This window comes from Bacidia gigantensis, assembly GCF_019456465.1.
Source record: "Bacidia gigantensis strain McMullin 20006 chromosome Unknown contig_231, whole genome shotgun sequence".
In the NCBI taxonomy this organism is placed as follows: Eukaryota; Fungi; Ascomycota; class Lecanoromycetes; order Lecanorales; family Ramalinaceae; genus Bacidia; species Bacidia gigantensis.
Window position 1 is genome coordinate 919,745 of NW_025408598.1, and position 17,569 is coordinate 937,313.

The window sequence follows — 17,569 nt, forward strand, 5'->3', positions numbered from 1 at the left end:
GTATCTTTATATTTAAAGTATTTAAAACTTAAAAACTTCTTAAAACGTTTTTAAAGCGTTGTGCAATTGTTTATAGGGTTTAAAAATCATAATTTAGTCTAAAACCATTAAGGTTATTTAGCTGACCTAGTCACCTGTACTCCCCCTTTTAGGCTGAGAAATCCGATAGCGTGAGCCCTTCTATCTGAAATTCAGACTCAGATTCCAAGCAATCAAGGGTCGGATATCAATACATGACGCTTTGCCTCCAACGATTGATCATATCTCCCTTCTTCCGATCGTCACCAGTCTGCTCATTGTCTCTGCCTGCCACCATAGGATGAGGCGCATATCCACTACCGCCGTCGGCGACATTTAACCTGCTCTGTGAAGCTTGCCTATTCATCTCCATAGCCCACGAAGTATTTCTCGTACGCGGAGCCGGGGTATACTTGACTTCATCCGAGACCAAGGGTAAGCCTCCTTTGATAGCTGGGTGGGCTTGCAGAATATCCGCCATACTACGGCGTTGAGCCAGATTGGGCCCTTTGGTCTGAGCACCATTGGAAACATTTCTATCGCTGTCGCCAGAAGCATTACGTGACCCTGCAGCAGCTTCTGCTTGGAGACGCTTTCGGCGCTGACCTAGGGTCTCTGCTTCGAGATCCGGGTTCTTGGCGGGTGCAGGTAAAGGCTGTTGTGGTTGAAATTGAGACAAGATCTCTGACGAGAAGTCAGTGCTCACCGGACGCGGATGCGGAGGTATCTGCGTTTTTTTCATGCGCTTGATACGCTGAGCAAGAGTTTCACTTCCATGATCTTCATCTTCGTCCTCTACTTCCTGTTGGCTCTCACGAGGAGACTTGGGAAAAGCTTGTCGCTGGTAAGAATATTGCTGTACAAGACTATCGTTCCTTAAAGGAGGTGGTTCACCGCGAAGCCGAGCGCGCCGATGACTGAGAGGTTCACTATCTTCCATCTGTCTCCGGGCAATAAGACCAAGCGGACGATTGTCGTCGTCCTGTTGATTGCGCTTTTTCTGCTCCGAATACAGCATCCCAAGAGGGATGTCTTCGTCGTCCTCGTTTCCAGGCTCAGCAGGGCCATCAGGATCCTCCCACGCAAGGATAGTATGTTTCTGCTTTCTGCTTTGTTGCTGCACTTGAGCTACAGCATCTAGCTGTAGGAGAGTCGAGTGCATACCGTCCGGAAAAGCTGTTGCTGCAGTCCGGTTACGAAGCTTTTGCCGTTCCTTTCGCATCTGCAACTCTGCGAGTAAAGTAGTTGGTTGCTCGTCGGCGGGTCCAATTTCTGCATCCTCAGCTGGTGAGTCGTCTTGCTGTGGTTCTGCATCGAAGCAGGCTTCCTGCGTTTCATCCTGATGCTCAATCGATGGCCCGTTGAGTTTCTCACCGTCATCACCATGCTCTGATGGTCGTATCTGGCTTTCGATATGATCCTCAAGTAAAGTGCCACTACTTTTCCTACGACCAAGATAGGTCGCAATGCTCATTAGACTGTTTCGCTTCTTAGCGTCTTCGAGCATGTTTCCCCTACTAATCAGATCATTCCCTTTGCTAATTCGCCGCCCACTTTCTGACATTTGACCAATGGGACGAGCTTTGATAGGTGCCCGACTATAGACGTCGCCTCCAACTTGGCCTACAATAGGATGATCCGTAAAAGCAGTAACAGGAGCTGAGGCTGAGGCATCGAGAATACTATCTAGAGTTGCCACGGCTGATGCACCTTTCACTTCAACGTCATGTCTCACTCCTGGAGAGTCAAAAAACATTGTAGCCCTCAGCTGTGGGGGTATGTTTGCCATTGTCCGACGGTTGGCCCTGATCAATGGCAGAGCATCTTCCTCCAAAGGCTCAAGGTCTTCGTTTGGTATCTCAGGCGTGTCAGGAAGCCAAGCTGCGGACTTTCGGGTTTCATTGGGGGGATTGCCAAACAATTGCGACCGCCTTTGGTCTCGCGAATGAGAATTTGGCAGCTTCGATAGCCTTTTTGGAAGATTGAGCATCATAGGTACGGGAGCCGGGTAATAAACCATATTGTCGCCCGAATGCGAATCCAGATATGTCTGCGGCCTTTGACCTTGAGCGAAGTTTGTCAATGGTGGGTCCTGTGGCGTATCTGCCGGGAGCAGATCTGAGGGACGAGCGACCGTATGCACGCCATCGAAATCCGAGAAAAGACCGTTCGCTTGTCGAGCCGTATCTGTTGAGTGTCTTAGTTCCAATTCTTCACTTGCCATCATGGGCTCATGTTCGCCGAACTCAGGCTCAGAAGACTCGGTCCGCGGAATGACAACATCATCTAGATGATATCCTCCGTCATTCGCTATTCGTAAGGGTCGAATTGCCTCTTCTGTAGGTGAGAAAACAGGCGCAAATCGTGTGGACAGCGGCGAGTCGAGAGGTTTGCCTTCTTGTACCGGCTCCGTCACTTGCTCCAAGCGTGGCTCTTGTGAAGCGGACCTATTCTTGAGCGAGTCTCGCGTACTGGACCGAACGGAGCCCCGTGGAGAGGCAAAGTAAGCAGCGGGTGAAAAGCCCCCAGACCTGGCCACACTGTTTGTACCAACAATAGAACTAGAAGCGTGAGAGCCATAGGTGTAGGATAACTGTCGATGGAGGGCTGCCCGATCAGGGTCCTCCAGCTGACGATTTTGTATTGAGGACCTTCTGCTATCTGATTTTTTCTGTTCTTCCCTCATTTTCCTTATCTCCTCCCCAATGTCAGATGATAAGCTCATCCTCTCCGCGCTTTGCTCCAGCCGCTCGATATTGTTCACATAGGCACCTTGGATGCTTTGCAGGTCGGGCGTAGGGCACTCCATAGGTCCAGAGCCGTCTCGGGAGACGGTCCGAGGACGAGTCCACGTCTCGGAGGGAATGGAGTGTAGATCTAGATTGGGAGGCATCGCGCTGAAGGGCGTTCGGTGAGTAGGAGATAGAGGGGAGGCGCGTATTTCAGCACAATCCGAGTCTGAATTGGCATCCTCGGCCTGAGTAAGAGGATTATACGACATAACGGGGGGGTTTTCACCCGAGAAGGGTAGTGATCAGGTCTGCATTAGGGAGCACAATTGACCAAAAAGTCAAAAGGTGAGCTCGAGCGTGTGACACGAGACTGGGCAGAAGATACGTAGAGAGGCAAAAGAATTATATTTAGCCGCAAGTTGCCCTTTTTGCCGTCACCTGCCGCTTAAACGGTGGCCCGCATCGGGCCCTCTAGGGAGTCTAGGCTCTAAGGGGAGGTAGCCCCCGGCCAGGCCCCTAACTTCTAAGCGCCTTAGGCATTAGCCACATTGACATTCCGCTTAACAGCACGCGTCCTTTCATCTTATCAGCACCCTTGCAATGGCCTCATGCACAACCAGCGACGATAATGCAAGGCAAAATGGGTATGTCTTGCCGAGCGGTCTGAACGGATGAGTCTGCTCCCAAATTCGTGGCCACTTCTTGAATCCACCAACTGGCCAGGATGCCTGCCTTCAGCCTGGGTCGAGCTGAAGTCAGTGATGGCGCCTCATCGGACTCGGATCACAGACACAAACGGCGCAAGACCAACCCTATGTACCAGCATTTGCAAGATGCTGCTCCAAAGTCCACCGGACCCGCTCAGAAGGCCCCGCCCAATGCATTTGCTGCCAAGATGATGGCGAAGATGGGCTACAAAGAAGGACAAGGTCTTGGAGCTTCTGGGATGGGAAGGCTTGCGCCAATAGAGACACAGCTAAGACCACAGGGCGCCGGACTTGGAGCAGTCAAAGAGAAGACGAAGCAAGCAAAGCAAGAAGAGAAGAGAGAAGCTGCTTTTCGTGGGGAGCAGCTAAACGACTCGTCCGAGGAGGAGAAGAAGAGGAGAAAAGAGCGACTGAATAAAAAGAAGTCTGGCGTAGCTGGAGGCTCAAGTACCCCAACCGCTCGACCGAAGCAGAAATACCGGACAGCTGCGGAGATTGAAGCGGCCGCAGAAGGGCTTGAAATACCGAATGTCCTCAAATCAATCATCGATGCTACCGGTCAAGAGACAAGGTTGCTCTCCTCGACTCTGGGGCTTATGCGCGCACAGGATTCCATGGTCACCGCAGAGACAGAAAGCGCGAAGTTATCACGAATGGCACAACGAGAATCTATCGCCTACGCAGAAGAGTGGAGAGCTCTGCAAGAGCGAAAGAATTTCTTCAATGCCCAACAGCTGGATTTGCTGAGCTCGGCAGAAAAAGGATTTCGTGAAGGGCAGACAGTGGATTATCTAATCTCAAATATTGAAGGACTGCAGAGGCTTGTTTTGAACGAAGAAGACAGTTGGGAGATTGTGACAACAGAAATTGAATCCGTTTTGAATTCTAATAACATGGAGGATGACTCACTGGACTTGCAGGACGTTTGCGTTGCTATTTTGCATCCGCTCTTCAAGAGGTCTATGCAAGACTGGGATCCTTTCGCTGATCCTAAGGGTTGCGCTCCCTATTTACAAAGGCTGCAAGCAATTCTACAGATCCCAAATCTGTCGACCAACAGAGAGGTCGCACGATCGATTGATGCCAGCCAAACACGGATTCAGAACAAATCTACTTCTGCGTACGAGACAATGATCTACGCCTTGTGGTTGCCTAATATCCGATCAGCAATTACAAGATGGGAAGTATATCACCCGGAGCAATGTATTGCAGTCATTGACGCTTGGCAAGCCGTACTACCACCGTTCATACTTGCAAATGTCGTCGACCAACTGATTCGACAGCGTCTGGTCACAGCTTTGTATGCCTGGAAACCCAAGCGAGACAGGGATGGTAACAGTCGCTCCTCTTCGCCCGAAAGGTGGCTATTTCCGTGGTTCGCATACCTTGACGAGCAGCATACTGATCTGAAAGGCTCTGGCGGATTTATGTCGGACGTCAAACAAAGGTTAAAAAGCGTGCTTTCAACGTGGAACCTTGGTCATGGAGCATTTCCGGGATTGAAACATTGGCAGTCAGTCTTCAAATCTGACCTTTCGCATATGCTCGTTCGTTATGTCCTTCCTCGGCTAGCTGAGTATTTCACTTCCAATTTCGAGGTTGACCCCGCAGACCAAGACATGGCGCCTTTGGAGAAGGTGCTCCCATGGGTGCCTTATTTTTCTATCGATGCAATGGCGCAACTCTTTGCTGATATCTTCTTTCAGAAATGGCACAATGTTCTATATCTGTGGCTAATTGGGGACCCCAACCACACTGAAATAATGCAGTGGTACCAATGGTGGAAGCAGCAGTTCGTGGAGAACCTACCTCTAGGATTTAACGAAAATCTACTCATCGCAAGGTGCTGGGACAAGGGGCTTACAATTATCAATGTAGCCTTGGACGCTATGGAGCGAGGCGCTAACATTGAAGAGGAACTGCAGCCGTACTTGATGGAGCAGGAAATTGAATCATCCGTCCCGGAACCATCGCCTAACCCTCCAATATCGAAGTCAATAGAAACGCCTACAACTTTCAAAGATGTGTTGGAGGACTGGTGTGCTGAACATGGCCTGCTCATGTTTCCCATGCGCGAGGCAGACATTCGGACTGGATTGCCTCTTTTCAGAATTACGGCAAGTGCAGGCGGCAAAGGAGGTGTTGTCCTGTTTTTGAAAGGCGATGTCGCATGGATACGGTTGCAGAACAAGTCATTTGAACCTGCGGCGCTCGATCAAAGATTGGTTGAAAAAGCTGAAGGGAGGTGAGGGGGATCAATTTTCAGAGAAGCTTGAGGATGAAGACTCAAATGCTGGTCAAACGCCACGTCAAACACTTTTTGGGTGAGGCATTCCAACTGAAAAGGGCTGTGCTGAATGCTAAGAAAATGTGACTGCCTCCTCTTAGGTACCCATACGACCTCGATCTGGGTAGTCAATGTTCTGTGTCGATGCAATACAAGGCTATTCATCAAACGAATCCAAACAAAGATGATCGCTCCACTTGGTCCTGACTAAAATAAAGTCATGAGTATCTCTTTTTTCCCCTGACAAGATGAGCCCGGAGCGCTTTGCTTGGATTTTGTAACCTCGAGCATAGGTCAGACCCGTACACATAGCCTCGAGAAGCGCGTCTCTCATGACTCAAATCTTGGAGTCAATAGGCTTTAGAAAGTCCAACCCCACGCTAGTCTCCAAAAGTATTTGCGTGGAGACTTCTATGTTACTGATGGGGGCAGTTGATTTTCTGTCAATTTGTGAAAGCAATTGTGAATTGTGTCCTCCTAGATATTTCTTACTTTGTACGTTAAACCTCGAGCCACAAATTTGATCTTTGATCTTTGATCTCTGTCATATGGATACATGCAGCACAGTATTCTAGCACTTCAATTTGTCTCGCACTTATATGGGCGATCCTTGGTTGGAGACGTTCTATGCGTTCTCTAGTAAAAAACAGAATCCTCCCTTGTTTTGGCGCTACTACGTCTATTCTGAAGGATTGTGAAATCCTTGAAGGTGTATCGAAGATAGATTTTTTTTGGGAAAAGTCTTTCCATTTTCTGCAGATATTACTCCGTAGGACTAGTAGACGCTCAAGGTTCGCTATTCTCGAAGTAGACACGGTAAATTCAAGACACAATGAGACCAATCCCGAAAAGTACCAGTATGTAGTAAACAACAGCAGCAGTGCTCTTTGTAATGTGACTTATCAAAAGGTGTGGGAAGAGAAAGGTTAGCTGAATGAGACTTTGGATGGATTTTATTTCTGCATATGGTAACATAGCTATCATATTTGGATTATTTCTAGAAAACGTGAAGTACATATCTTCTTCGGATTCAGAATGTTGCCCGTCGGTGCTCAGCTTGTAATAGCTTAGGACGGGACCTGGAGCTTGTATTTGGTCGACCAAGTGCCTAGGATAGTAAAGCCCGGTAAACATTGGGCTATTAACATCCGGAAATCGCAGTCAAGGCTTCGTTCAAGAGACCAATGCGGCATTAACGCTTATATCATAGTGACCTATTGTTCACACATTCTCCGCTAGTCGCAAGCTCCATTCGAAGGAGGTCGGCGTCACTGGTGGTAATTTTGACAAGGGCTGCCAGCCTTTCACGGTTAAATCGTAGCAGACAGAAGTACTCAAAACTTCATGTTGAAAGGTGTGACTAAGATTAGGCCTATAATCACGGTGGGAATTATCGGTTGCCACGAACTTTATACCATAGCGTTCTCGTCAACGCATCCCTTCGAAGTGGCTATGTGTGCGTCAGTCCATCAATCTCGTCTTTCAAGCGATCCACTGGTCGAGATCTTACGCTTTATTGATTTCAGCCTTCCTTCGGCTGGCAGCTTCGATATAAAGACATCTTGGTACCAACTCAACCTTTGTGCGCTGCTTTACGCGGCGGAACGTCTTTTCTATGCCGCAGTCCGCCAAATATGTGTGGTAGGTCTACGGATCGTCATGTGGATTGAAAGGCCTCATAAGATTGGTGCGAGTTGGAGGATGATGCCAAGCTTCGATGCCCCTACCGTTCACTTTTGCCATCAGCAGCAGCTTTCTCCTTCTCCTTGACTTCACGCTCTTTATCCCTCCAGTATTGCCTTTGGACATCCTCACTCTCCCAGTCTCGAATTACTCTCCATTGATCGTCATGCTTTAAACCAGCGTCTCTAATATCACAGGGGCCTCTTCCCCACTTCTCAAAGAATACATCTCTGCCGAACTCCATCCACATCTGGATACCTTTCTCGAAGCCATCAGAATCGCGGTAGAAGGGCTCGCCTTCACCACCCTTTTGTCTCGCTTGCCAGGTATTACGGCCTGCTGTACTCTCCGCTTTGGCTCTTTGCAGCACATCTAATTTCTCTAGTACATCCTTGTACGCTGGTGAATTCTTCTCGAACTCTTCACGTTTTTTATTCATTCCACTCTTTTCCACTGGACCCCTCTTATAGAGAATCTCCAAATCGTCCAAGGTACTTGCTACGTCCCAGATCTTTCCAGCTTCAGCAGGTTCAATCTTGAAGTCTTTCATCCATAAACGCTCGTGCATGTCGCAGTCTGTCATGTAAAAGGGAACAAGGGTGTCCCAGCCACCAACATCGACAAATGCTTTCGTTCTCACAAGAGCCAAGCGATCGTAGTCGTACCACAGGGTGGCTAAAGGCCCCCAAGACTCCTTTTGCGTTTCTTCCATTGCTTCAACAGCACGTGTGTAGGCAGACTTGTACGGCTGCCGCTCATACTCTTCATCGCTGACGATGACGGTATCCATGTGCGCCCACCAGTAATGTTCCCAGCCCTTCTGAAGTGATGTGTAGGTGTAGAAATTTTGCAGTTGTGCAAATGTCAGCAATGTCGGTGTGGAAATAACGTTTATGCCAAGTACTTTTGTTAGCCGATGGTGATCCAGGAAAAATGGATTCTGAAGGGTGAGCAAGCCGTCGCGGTTTGAATTCATCACACCAGTATTCTCTATCACGTAGATCTCGCTGGGAGGCCATCCTGCTACAATATAAGACACCACCGTCTGCTGGAGGAGACGCCAATTGCGCGTGAAGCCGATGAAGAGCGGCGTCGCATGCTTCCTAGTTTTAGGTGGCTTGTTCCAGCTCGGAATGGGAGGCAAATCGTTCGGACTTTTCGCGTCCGCAGCGCGTGGGAAATTGTCTTGTATGGGAGGAGGTTTCTCTGATGTAGGCTTGTAAAGAGGTTTGTACGGTTTCGCGTTCGGGTCAAAGCCAGCTGGTTCGCCAGTGAGGGAAGGTGGCAGTTTGTCGTCTACATCCGGCGGGAGGGAATCAGAGCGGATGATGAGGAGGGTCGCAAGTACGATAACGGGGATTACTAGAAGAAACAGATAACGGCGAGCTCCTCTTTGGAGGAACATGCTGAACACTGAACGAATGATGGTAGAGGAGAGGCTGCGCCGCCTCAGCGATGTGATCACTCCATGGATTGGTAAAAGGGGGCGTTATGATGGTGGTTCGAAGGATTGTGCTTACTAAGCAACATGATGGCCAAGGATAAATAATGTACTGTCTTAAGAATTCGTAGATTATGTTAATCTTTTGTCATTTGACAGCAAATGCCCGGACCTTGTTTCGTCTATTATGTAACATACTAACGCGGGACATCGGAATATGCCTTCAACTTCCCACATCTAAAGATGCAAGATCCGTTACTCCGACCTCGAAAAGGGGTATATTCTTCTGGATAAGTGTATATATATACATCTAAAATGCGTCCTCACGGGCGTTTCACTTTTAATTCTTCGCACGTCTGCCTCGAGTACTCAGTACTGTCCATCATTTTCCTTCGCTTCCATTGCCAGTCGACTAAAACTGGTAGGAACTGCCACAGATCAAATTCTGGCCACATGCATTTCAGGAACACGATTTCGGTCTCTTCGTGAGCTTGCCACAACATAAAATCACTGAGTCTCTCAACGCCTGATGTCCGGACCAGAAGATCCAGTGGCGGTAGACCTGCCGTGTACATGTGATCGTTGATCACTTCTGGCGTAATAGATTCGACGTCTGGATAAGAGTTGCTTTGCGTTTCCTTTAAATCATCTTCATCTTCGATGACTGACTCGTCCGGTGTAGACCCTTGGTTTAGCGTTGTGGCAGTCGAGTTTGAGTCTTCCGTGTCGGACGCAGCGCCGGAGGTTGGCGAATGCGATCGTACCTTGGCGGCCATGGGTGCAGGAGTAGTATTTGAGAACCTTCTCGCTCTGATATTGTGTACGATGTGTGATTCAGAGAAAGATCTCTGCTGACTTGCCAGTGGTTTTGAGTAGTCTAGAACCGTATCCCGGATTGCCGCCGTCATTTCGGCATGGCTTGTGTATGGGCAACAAATATTCAAGATGGCTTTCCCATTCCCCTTCGTCATCTCAACCGCACGGTCCATTGCTTCCAAAACATCGGGTTTAATAAGCTCTTTCTGCCCGAGAATTTGTATGCGGGCGCCATAGTGTTCTAACAGATCCCCGTGTTGAGCAAGCTGAGCAAGCTTGTGTTTTGCCATGTCCATTAAAGCATCGACTTCGTATTTTGATCGCTTGAAGTTTTCGATACTGAAAGCATAGATGGAGACCACTTTAACGCCGGCTTTGTAGCAAACTTCGAGTATCTGAAAGAGTAAAGGTTAGAATCACAACGAGATCAACGTTAGAGACCGAAAGCTGTAACAATACCTTTGCCAGTGCTTCAAATCCCTGGTTATGCCCTTCCACAACCTCTATGCCGTGCATTCGAGCAAAACGCCTATTTCCATCCATAACAAAGGCCACATGCTGTGGTAGCGGACCTTGCCGGAGGGCACCAATCAAGATCTCACGAAGCTGTTGTACCCCCCACTCGATTGGGGGAGACATAAGTATCCATTTTCGAATCTGAGAAAGGTGCATGGAAGGCATTTTACAGACTCCAATCGTCAACTATCTTAGGGCACGACTTTGAGCGACCTGGAAGCAGTTTTCAACGACCTTGAAGGAGTAGCATGGCTTCTTGTGACCTCTTGCTTCTTAAACGAAACCAGCATTGGCAGCACTTAGTCAATGGGCTGTCATGCCACCCCATGTTGAGCAAATGGTCAGGGTTTTGGGGCTTACGCAAAACATTAGAGCTAGTTTCAATGCTTGCGGCCGCTAGCCTCAGATGCATAATCTTAGAACTATGCAACACAATCTTCTGAACGTATCCAAACTCCTACATAATCAGCTTAAGGCCCACTTGAAGGCATTCGCTTTCTCTTCTTGACACTCATTTATACCTAATTTTCCATTCTTTCTATAGTTGATGGCCTAGTCTCAAGAACCTTGCCGTGCAGACGTTACCTATGATATCCCACTCCTCAGCTTGCCACAACGGCAGCTTTGACGATGTTAGCCTACCTACAGGGTACACGACCCAGGAACAGGCGCTCTGCCATTCCCACTGATGCCAGCGCTCCAAAAAACGGCTCATCTATAAGCCAGGAAAGGCATGATAGCTCCTTCGGTGCTGAGTTAGAGCACCCTACTTTACATCCCCAACGCCGAAACTCGAGCAAACCCTCGCCTATGTCGAGCGCAGCTCCTCATCTTCCCCCAATCCCACGTATCGCGTCTGGAAATGATGGGAGCTCAGAGAGGTCGGCTCAACAGAGGCACTGGAGTTTCAAAGGCTCCTCTCAGCAACCGAGTCAAACACTTGCGGAATCTTCAATGTCTCCATGGTCCAGTCAACCGCGAAACTCCATAGCTAAGACCTCACAAGATCAAGCAACCTTTCGACAGGTGCCAGCTACGTTCTCGACGAATGCAATCGAAGATCAATCATTAGCATCAGCAAGGCAAAGGAGACCAATTGATCTTCGTTTTGAACAGATGAGGTCTTATTCCGAGATGCCTTTCCAACAATCCGTCTACAACTCACATCAAAACCCACAGATTATTCCACAGGCTATCAATCCTCCTACTCCTCCGCCGAAGGCACCGCACCCGTTCTACCCCACATATGAAAATGCCTCCACTTCTAGCCAGCAGGAGAATGTTCTTGACGGCCGAAAGCAAGTACATGAGACCCGATTCAATACTTGGAACCAGAGGATCTTCAACAGTGCGCAACGTCAACCACAGATGCCCATAGAACAGGTTTCCCAACCCTCCCAGCAGATCACGACAATGAACCAACAGCGGTATATCAAACCAAAACTCAATCTCCGGAATCCGATGGCGCTTCTTGCTCGAAAGCGGTCTCAGCGAATAAAAGACAGTGATTTTGCGGAAAACCAGAAAACAGCTCCTTTGAAATTGCCGGATGATTACGATCCTCGAATCCGCGGGCACGTTGTACATGATTTTAGCGCACCAAGAGCAGATAGACATCTGCCTGCGAAACCTGATGAGGAGGCGGAGAGGACCAAAAGACAGCGATTATCGGTGCCCAACCTCTTTGCGAGGCGAGATGCGAGTCCGAGCAGCGGTGAAAGGGAGCATACCCCGATTTTCAAAGAACACTTCGATGTCGGCCTTGAGAAGGCCCAAGACCCTGAACAAAAGTCCGAGTCACTGCAGAGGATGGCTGTAGCAGCTTCACGGCCGCAACCAAGATCCTCGCAATTACCTTCGTTCGCTCGAAACCTCCCTTTAAATGTCTCGCCTCACGCTGGAGCTGAAGAAAAGCCACTATCCCAACAGAATATTGCTTCTTTGACGGTTTTGATCGAGCCCCCAGACCAAGGTCAAAGTCACGCTGCACCCTCACCCTCAATGTCACCACCTAGAGCAGCATCAATTGCCGCATCGATCTCAGACAGGAGTACATCTGGCTTAGGATCTCCACAACGCTACAGAAGCACCTCTTCCCGGTTCAGCTTTGATCTAGCCGGAGTTGGATCTTCCACCCAGGAAAAGCTGCTAGAAGATAAACACAGACAAAAAGTACAGCAAAAGCAGCGGCAAAGTACGTTGAGTGACGAAGCTACGGATGATGACGAACAATATCTAGATTTCGGTGGGGCTGCAGAAGATGCGTTTGAAGAGCGTATCCCTGGGGTAAATTGCGATGATAATTATGATTACGACAATGATATCAGCCTACAAGATCAAATGCCCACGCTGCAGCGCGACATGGAAAGCTTCCAGATTGCATCGCCGAACAAGTCGTCCTTCGAGAGCACTACTAGTCCTATCAGCACTGGCGTCACTTCACTGGATACGCCAAGAGACTTTCTAGGTCTACCTTGGCATACTGCTCTGGCTGCAAAATCATCTCCTAATCTTTCACAACTCCAAGCAGACGACACAGTACCTGCTTTGGGATCTGACGTGAGCTCTCGACCTCGATCTACACCCGACGATCCATCCAGAAATGTGCCCACATCTAATGCCTTACAGCATAAAGGACTATTAGACACACATCTTGTGGCTCTTCCGCAACGGCAGAGCATTATAGATGATGACATGTACTTTGATGATGGCATAATTGATGAGATTGGCGAGGTAAGCGACCAAGATTTCGACGAGGATGTTTTTGATGATACTGGACATGGTTTGTACGGCCTCCCGTTGCGGGATCGAAATTTGAAGCCAGTCAATCCCATTGAACTGGAGGGTGGTAGCAATGCAGAAGGCAACAATGTCACTGAGATTATTCGAAACAAGAATTTTCAGAGTAGGGATGGTCTCGGCTGTTCATCACCCCATCGTTCGCTTAGCAGTGGAGGCATGTCTGCCGAATTGCGAGATGCTTTGACAGAGTTGGGCCAGCCAAACCGACACATTTTTAGTCAGACTGCAGGCTTGACCCACGATAATCTTGCTGCATACAATCATAACGCACTAGCCTTGGCAGTAAACCAGGCAGCTATGGATGGAGCATTCGATCGTGCACCTACTGTGGGGACCTCGCAGGAACCGCAGCCTGATTCTACTGGACTGCCATCATTAAGCTTGGAAGATAATGGTGCAACTGGTGTCGAATTTAGTCTTCCCGCGAACGAGGATTTCGGCGACGATGAGCTCGACGACGACGATATCGTTGCTGCGGCGAACGCTGAAGCGCTCGAAAATGATGACGATGGATTCTATGGCCAAGAATTTGGATTTTTCGCGCGGGCTTCTGGCACAAGCGAAGTTGAATATTCGAATGGTGGGTATTTTGGTCCTCGTACCATAGAAGGAGTCCATCGCTCCCACAGCGGCAAGGCCAATTTTCAGGAGCCAAGCCTGACACCAATTACCGAGCGAAGTGAATGGAGTAACCGCAATTCCTTCATCTTCGGCCATCCACTCTCAGCCGTAGCAGCTACGAACCCAGCGTTCAACGATCAAGCAGCCGACGATCTCAACGTCCAGTATGCCATGTTGAAACAGCTGCGACGCGGCGCCTGGGGTGGAAGCGGAAGTGACATGAGCTTGCAAAGTAGCTCTAATAGCCAAAACAGCGGCTCCCCCATCACTTTCGTGGGGCCCAGCGTTATTTTGCCGTCACCTCTTCAGACGAGCAGTACAAACCTTCAAAACATGGCTTCCTCATTCCACAGCTTCAATAGCAGCAGCAATGGCCGGCCTTCATCGAACGATAGCGACTCCAATGATTCGCCTACGATAACGTTACCAACGCAGCAAACACCAGGTATGGTCTTACCACCATCATCACAATCAATGGCACCACCACCATCAGTCCCAATTACTGTTCAAGAGAATCGACCCAACACGGCACGGTCGAGCGGCCTCAAAAGCATCCACAGTCGGAATTCCAGCGTAGCCGAGAGTGTCAGCTACAAAGAGGAAGGAGGAAAATGGGTAATTGAAAAGCGGCGAATGAGCGAGACAGGAGAGCGAGTCGTAGGCAGGAGCGTGATTGAAGGTGCCAGAATATAGTTCAATAAAAATTTACACCGATATGGATATGATAATATGACTAGCAAGGCTTTGGGAGTCCCTTGGTGGAGGCGCTCTGTGGTGTCGATAATGAAATAGAAGGAGTGAAGGGTGATATGGGCGGCGATTTTGGTTTTGAAAATAGTGATACCCAGCGGAGACGATCGGACGTTATTTGGCTACGATAGGCTTTTCTTGGCGTAAACAATAGACGATATGGCTGTATCACCGTCAGTTTCTCATTCCCTTAGCCTGGACGCGGAGGGAAAGCCTTCGCAACTGTGTGACTGAATATGGCATAAACGAGGATAAGGACAAAGACGGGTAGGAGACTAGAGAAAGTTACGTCTCGATCATACATTACTACCTAGATGTACACTAATATCGCCAAACAAGCAAATATCATCGTAAATACCTTGCCACACGTTCGCAACTTTTTCCTTTTTGCCCTGAGCCGGACACCAAGCATATCAAATCCAGAGTCCTACTTTTTGCAAAGCAATACCACGCAAGCGATGCACCAAATAAGCTTCAGATATCATCTCCCCAACACCGACGCACGCGAAGAAAGACCAAATCATTTTTTGAACATGTAATGTCCGTACAAGCCCCCAACTTCGCTCCACGCAACGGGTACTTTTCTCATGCCCCACCACATTGCGCCCATCTTCCACGAGCGCCGACTTCCTCTCTGCTGACCAGTCTCTGCGTTCATAAGGCTGCTGCTGCTGCTGTTGCTGCTAGTGGTACTTCCACTGTCGCTGCCATTCGCACTATTGACGGGCTCACGAACATACCAGCCTCGTCGTCCAAGTTCCTTTACACACCAGCCGAGGCGTTTGTTGGTATTCCTGCACTCGCGCAGGGAAGAGATGGTTTTGTCGCCCAACTCAATGACTTCGAGGGGGACGGTCTGTGGCGTGAGAAGGATGTTGGAGGGCTGGGGAGTGTTGAAAAGGCTGGATTGAGTGATGGACGGGATGGCGGTTAGATCAAGATAGTGAAGATTTGACGGTACCCAAGCCTGTTCGTTGTCCTGGTCCTGAGAGTTCAGAGATGATAGATTGGGTCGGAAGAGGTTGTTCACGTCCTCAAGCGAGAGATTTGCAGTAGCAAGACCAAGCTCTTCCACGTGCTTGGTCAGAGGTAGGAGGTGGCGGATGTGGTGTGGATGGATATGAGCGCCGTTGAGGTTGAGTGAACGGAGAGTGGTCGGAAGAGCAGGGAGAAGGCGATCGACATCCGCTTCCCAAAGGAGCCGATATCGAGAGATATCGCATGAGAGATTAAGATATACTAGACTTTTGGCAGCAGGGTGAGAAGTGAGGAAATCGACGACGCCTTCGCCAGTCACGGTGGTGCATCGGCCAAGGTTCAGGTGCGTCAGTCGTGCCGAGATAGGCAGAGAGGCGAGCGCCATGTCCGTTATACGGGTGTGTGACACATCGAGATGGGACAATTGCGTCAAGCGTGGGAGAAGTGTTTCGAATGCGGAACCCGGAAGAGTGAAACATTCGTGAAGACTTAGTCGCTTGAGGCCAAGCATGGTCGAGGGATTATCGCGCAGCTCTCGCATGACCGAAGAAAAGGACTCGACAAATGGCTGCGATGAGCATGCGCAGAGATCGAGCGCTCGAAGCTTTGGTAGACGAACCAAAACCGTCTTGAGGACATTTGAATCTACGTCGTCATCCAAGTTCTCCTGTAGCAGGATCTCCTGAACCCAAGGAGTGAGCTCGAGACATTTAACCAAGGTTCTTGGAGTTAGATTTTGGATTTCAGAGTTGGTCTGGCGTGATCGACCAAGACCAACGGAGGTGAAGTGAGAGAGATCTAGTCTCCTGACTAGGGTTCCGAGACCTTGATATTCATTCAAATGGCTCAGAAATTTGGAAAATATCTGAGAGTGGGGAATGGTGATCTGTTTATACAAGGTGTTAATTGTGGCCACGTGAAGCGTTTTTGAGGTAAGTAGGCATGCAATGAGATCGACATTGCGTGGGGCATAGCCTGATGGTGGGAGATCGATGGCTAGATTGGCGATCACATCATCTTTAGATTGGCGGTCAGCTTTGCATTAGGATTGACTGCCACGTGCTGTACTCACCAAGGACCTCGCTCGGCAACTTCTCCAGGGGCGCCTCTCCAGAACCATACTCCTTCTTCTTGACGGGCCGGTCCTCTTCCTTTCGCCTCGGAAATTCAAGGTCCCATCCAGATAGTTCAGAGATACCGGTTCTTAGGTTGGTGTAGCTCTTGCTCCGTTTGCTGACGGTTTTGACAGCTCCGCGGCCACACCGGCAGCAGCAAGAGCAAGCGCCAGGCTCGACAGGGCTGAGGGTCGGAGAAAGTTGCTCCTGCTTGGGCGCTATGGAGGCATTGACAGACTCTAGGAAGGATTGGGCAATACCTGACCTCATCGTGCCAGCGTTAATATGGTGTAGTTAGGTAAGAGTGTGGTAAGAATAACAGCAATTGAGAGGTGTTTGTCATACAGTAGACAAATGCGTTGCGTAAAAGCTGAGACTGAGCGCTACTCACCACTATTATCCTCTTTCACACACGCGTCCAACTGGCCGGACGAGCCGGCTAAGGAACTGTCCCTGCTGCTGCTATTACTCGGACGCGAAACAGTCTTGTTACCACCGTGCGCGATATCCATGGGCCTTCGAGGCCCCGATTGATCGTCCTGATGTGCCAAAGAGGAAGTGACATGGGCGCGCTTGTCGGAAGTGGTAACGTTTAAGATTGCAGCGGGAGCTTTGCTAGAGCGTTCTGCATGAGGAGGCTCTTGCGCATGTGCCAAATCTGGGGTAAAACCTGGGGTAGTAAAACGACGCGTCGAGCGATTGGTGAGTCTCTTGAAGTCGGAAGCCAAATATCGATTTAGACCGGAAGATGATGATGATGTCGCCATGGGGAGTCCTTGTCTCGCGGTAAGCGCGTCGCTTTGTGGGCCTGAAAGCTGTGTGGTTGAATCTCGATGATACAGAGACTGCGAAGAGTAGAAGGAGCAAGAGGTATTTCAGGAAGAAGAGAGGAGCGTCAAGACGAGATAAAAGAGCCAGTAGCTACGGAGAAGAGAGGCACGCCTTCTGGTGAGGAGCAGTAGAAAGCTCGTGACGCAGTTGCTAGTGCAAAAAGTCTTCAAAACACAACAAAGCGGCAAATCACGAAGAATTGGGTTATTCAGAGTTTGAGCCTGCTTAAGCGCATAGCACCGGGTATGGCACGAGTTGGTTTGGTTCCAATG

At 49.3% G+C, this 17,569-nt stretch overlaps 5 protein-coding genes across 5 annotated transcripts; 2 read left to right on the forward strand and 3 right to left on the reverse strand.

Moving 5' to 3' along the window:
* Positions 1–226: 226 nt before the first annotated feature.
* Positions 227–3,019, reverse strand: KY384_004291 (uncharacterized protein; the record flags this gene model as incomplete). The annotated part of the gene is made up of 1 exon (XM_044812797.1): positions 227–3,019. The coding sequence occupies one exon, from the start codon at positions 3,017–3,019 to the stop codon at positions 227–229; it is 2,793 nt and encodes a 930-aa protein (XP_044670217.1).
* Positions 3,020–3,474: 455 nt separating this feature from the next.
* KY384_004292 (uncharacterized protein) lies at positions 3,475–5,706 on the forward strand (the record flags this gene model as incomplete). The annotated part of the gene is made up of 1 exon (XM_044812798.1): positions 3,475–5,706. The coding sequence occupies one exon, from the start codon at positions 3,475–3,477 to the stop codon at positions 5,704–5,706; it is 2,232 nt and encodes a 743-aa protein (XP_044670218.1).
* A 1,761-nt stretch (positions 5,707–7,467) lies between these two features.
* Positions 7,468–10,365, reverse strand: KY384_004293 (uncharacterized protein; the record flags this gene model as incomplete). Its single annotated transcript, XM_044812799.1, has 3 exons — positions 7,468–8,789; positions 9,245–10,079; positions 10,144–10,365. The coding sequence occupies 3 exons, from the start codon at positions 10,363–10,365 to the stop codon at positions 7,468–7,470; spliced, it is 2,379 nt and encodes a 792-aa protein (XP_044670219.1).
* Positions 10,366–11,154: 789 nt separating this feature from the next.
* Positions 11,155–14,316, forward strand: KY384_004294 (uncharacterized protein; the record flags this gene model as incomplete). The annotated part of the gene is made up of 1 exon (XM_044812800.1): positions 11,155–14,316. One exon carries the CDS (start codon positions 11,155–11,157, stop codon positions 14,314–14,316), a length of 3,162 nt encoding a protein of 1,053 aa, XP_044670220.1.
* Positions 14,317–14,893: 577 nt separating this feature from the next.
* KY384_004295 (uncharacterized protein) lies at positions 14,894–17,233 on the reverse strand (the record flags this gene model as incomplete). The annotated part of the gene is made up of 3 exons (XM_044812801.1): positions 14,894–16,368; positions 16,424–16,600; positions 16,858–17,233. 3 exons carry the CDS (start codon positions 17,231–17,233, stop codon positions 14,894–14,896), a joined length of 2,028 nt encoding a protein of 675 aa, XP_044670221.1.
* Positions 17,234–17,569: the final 336 nt, after the last annotated feature.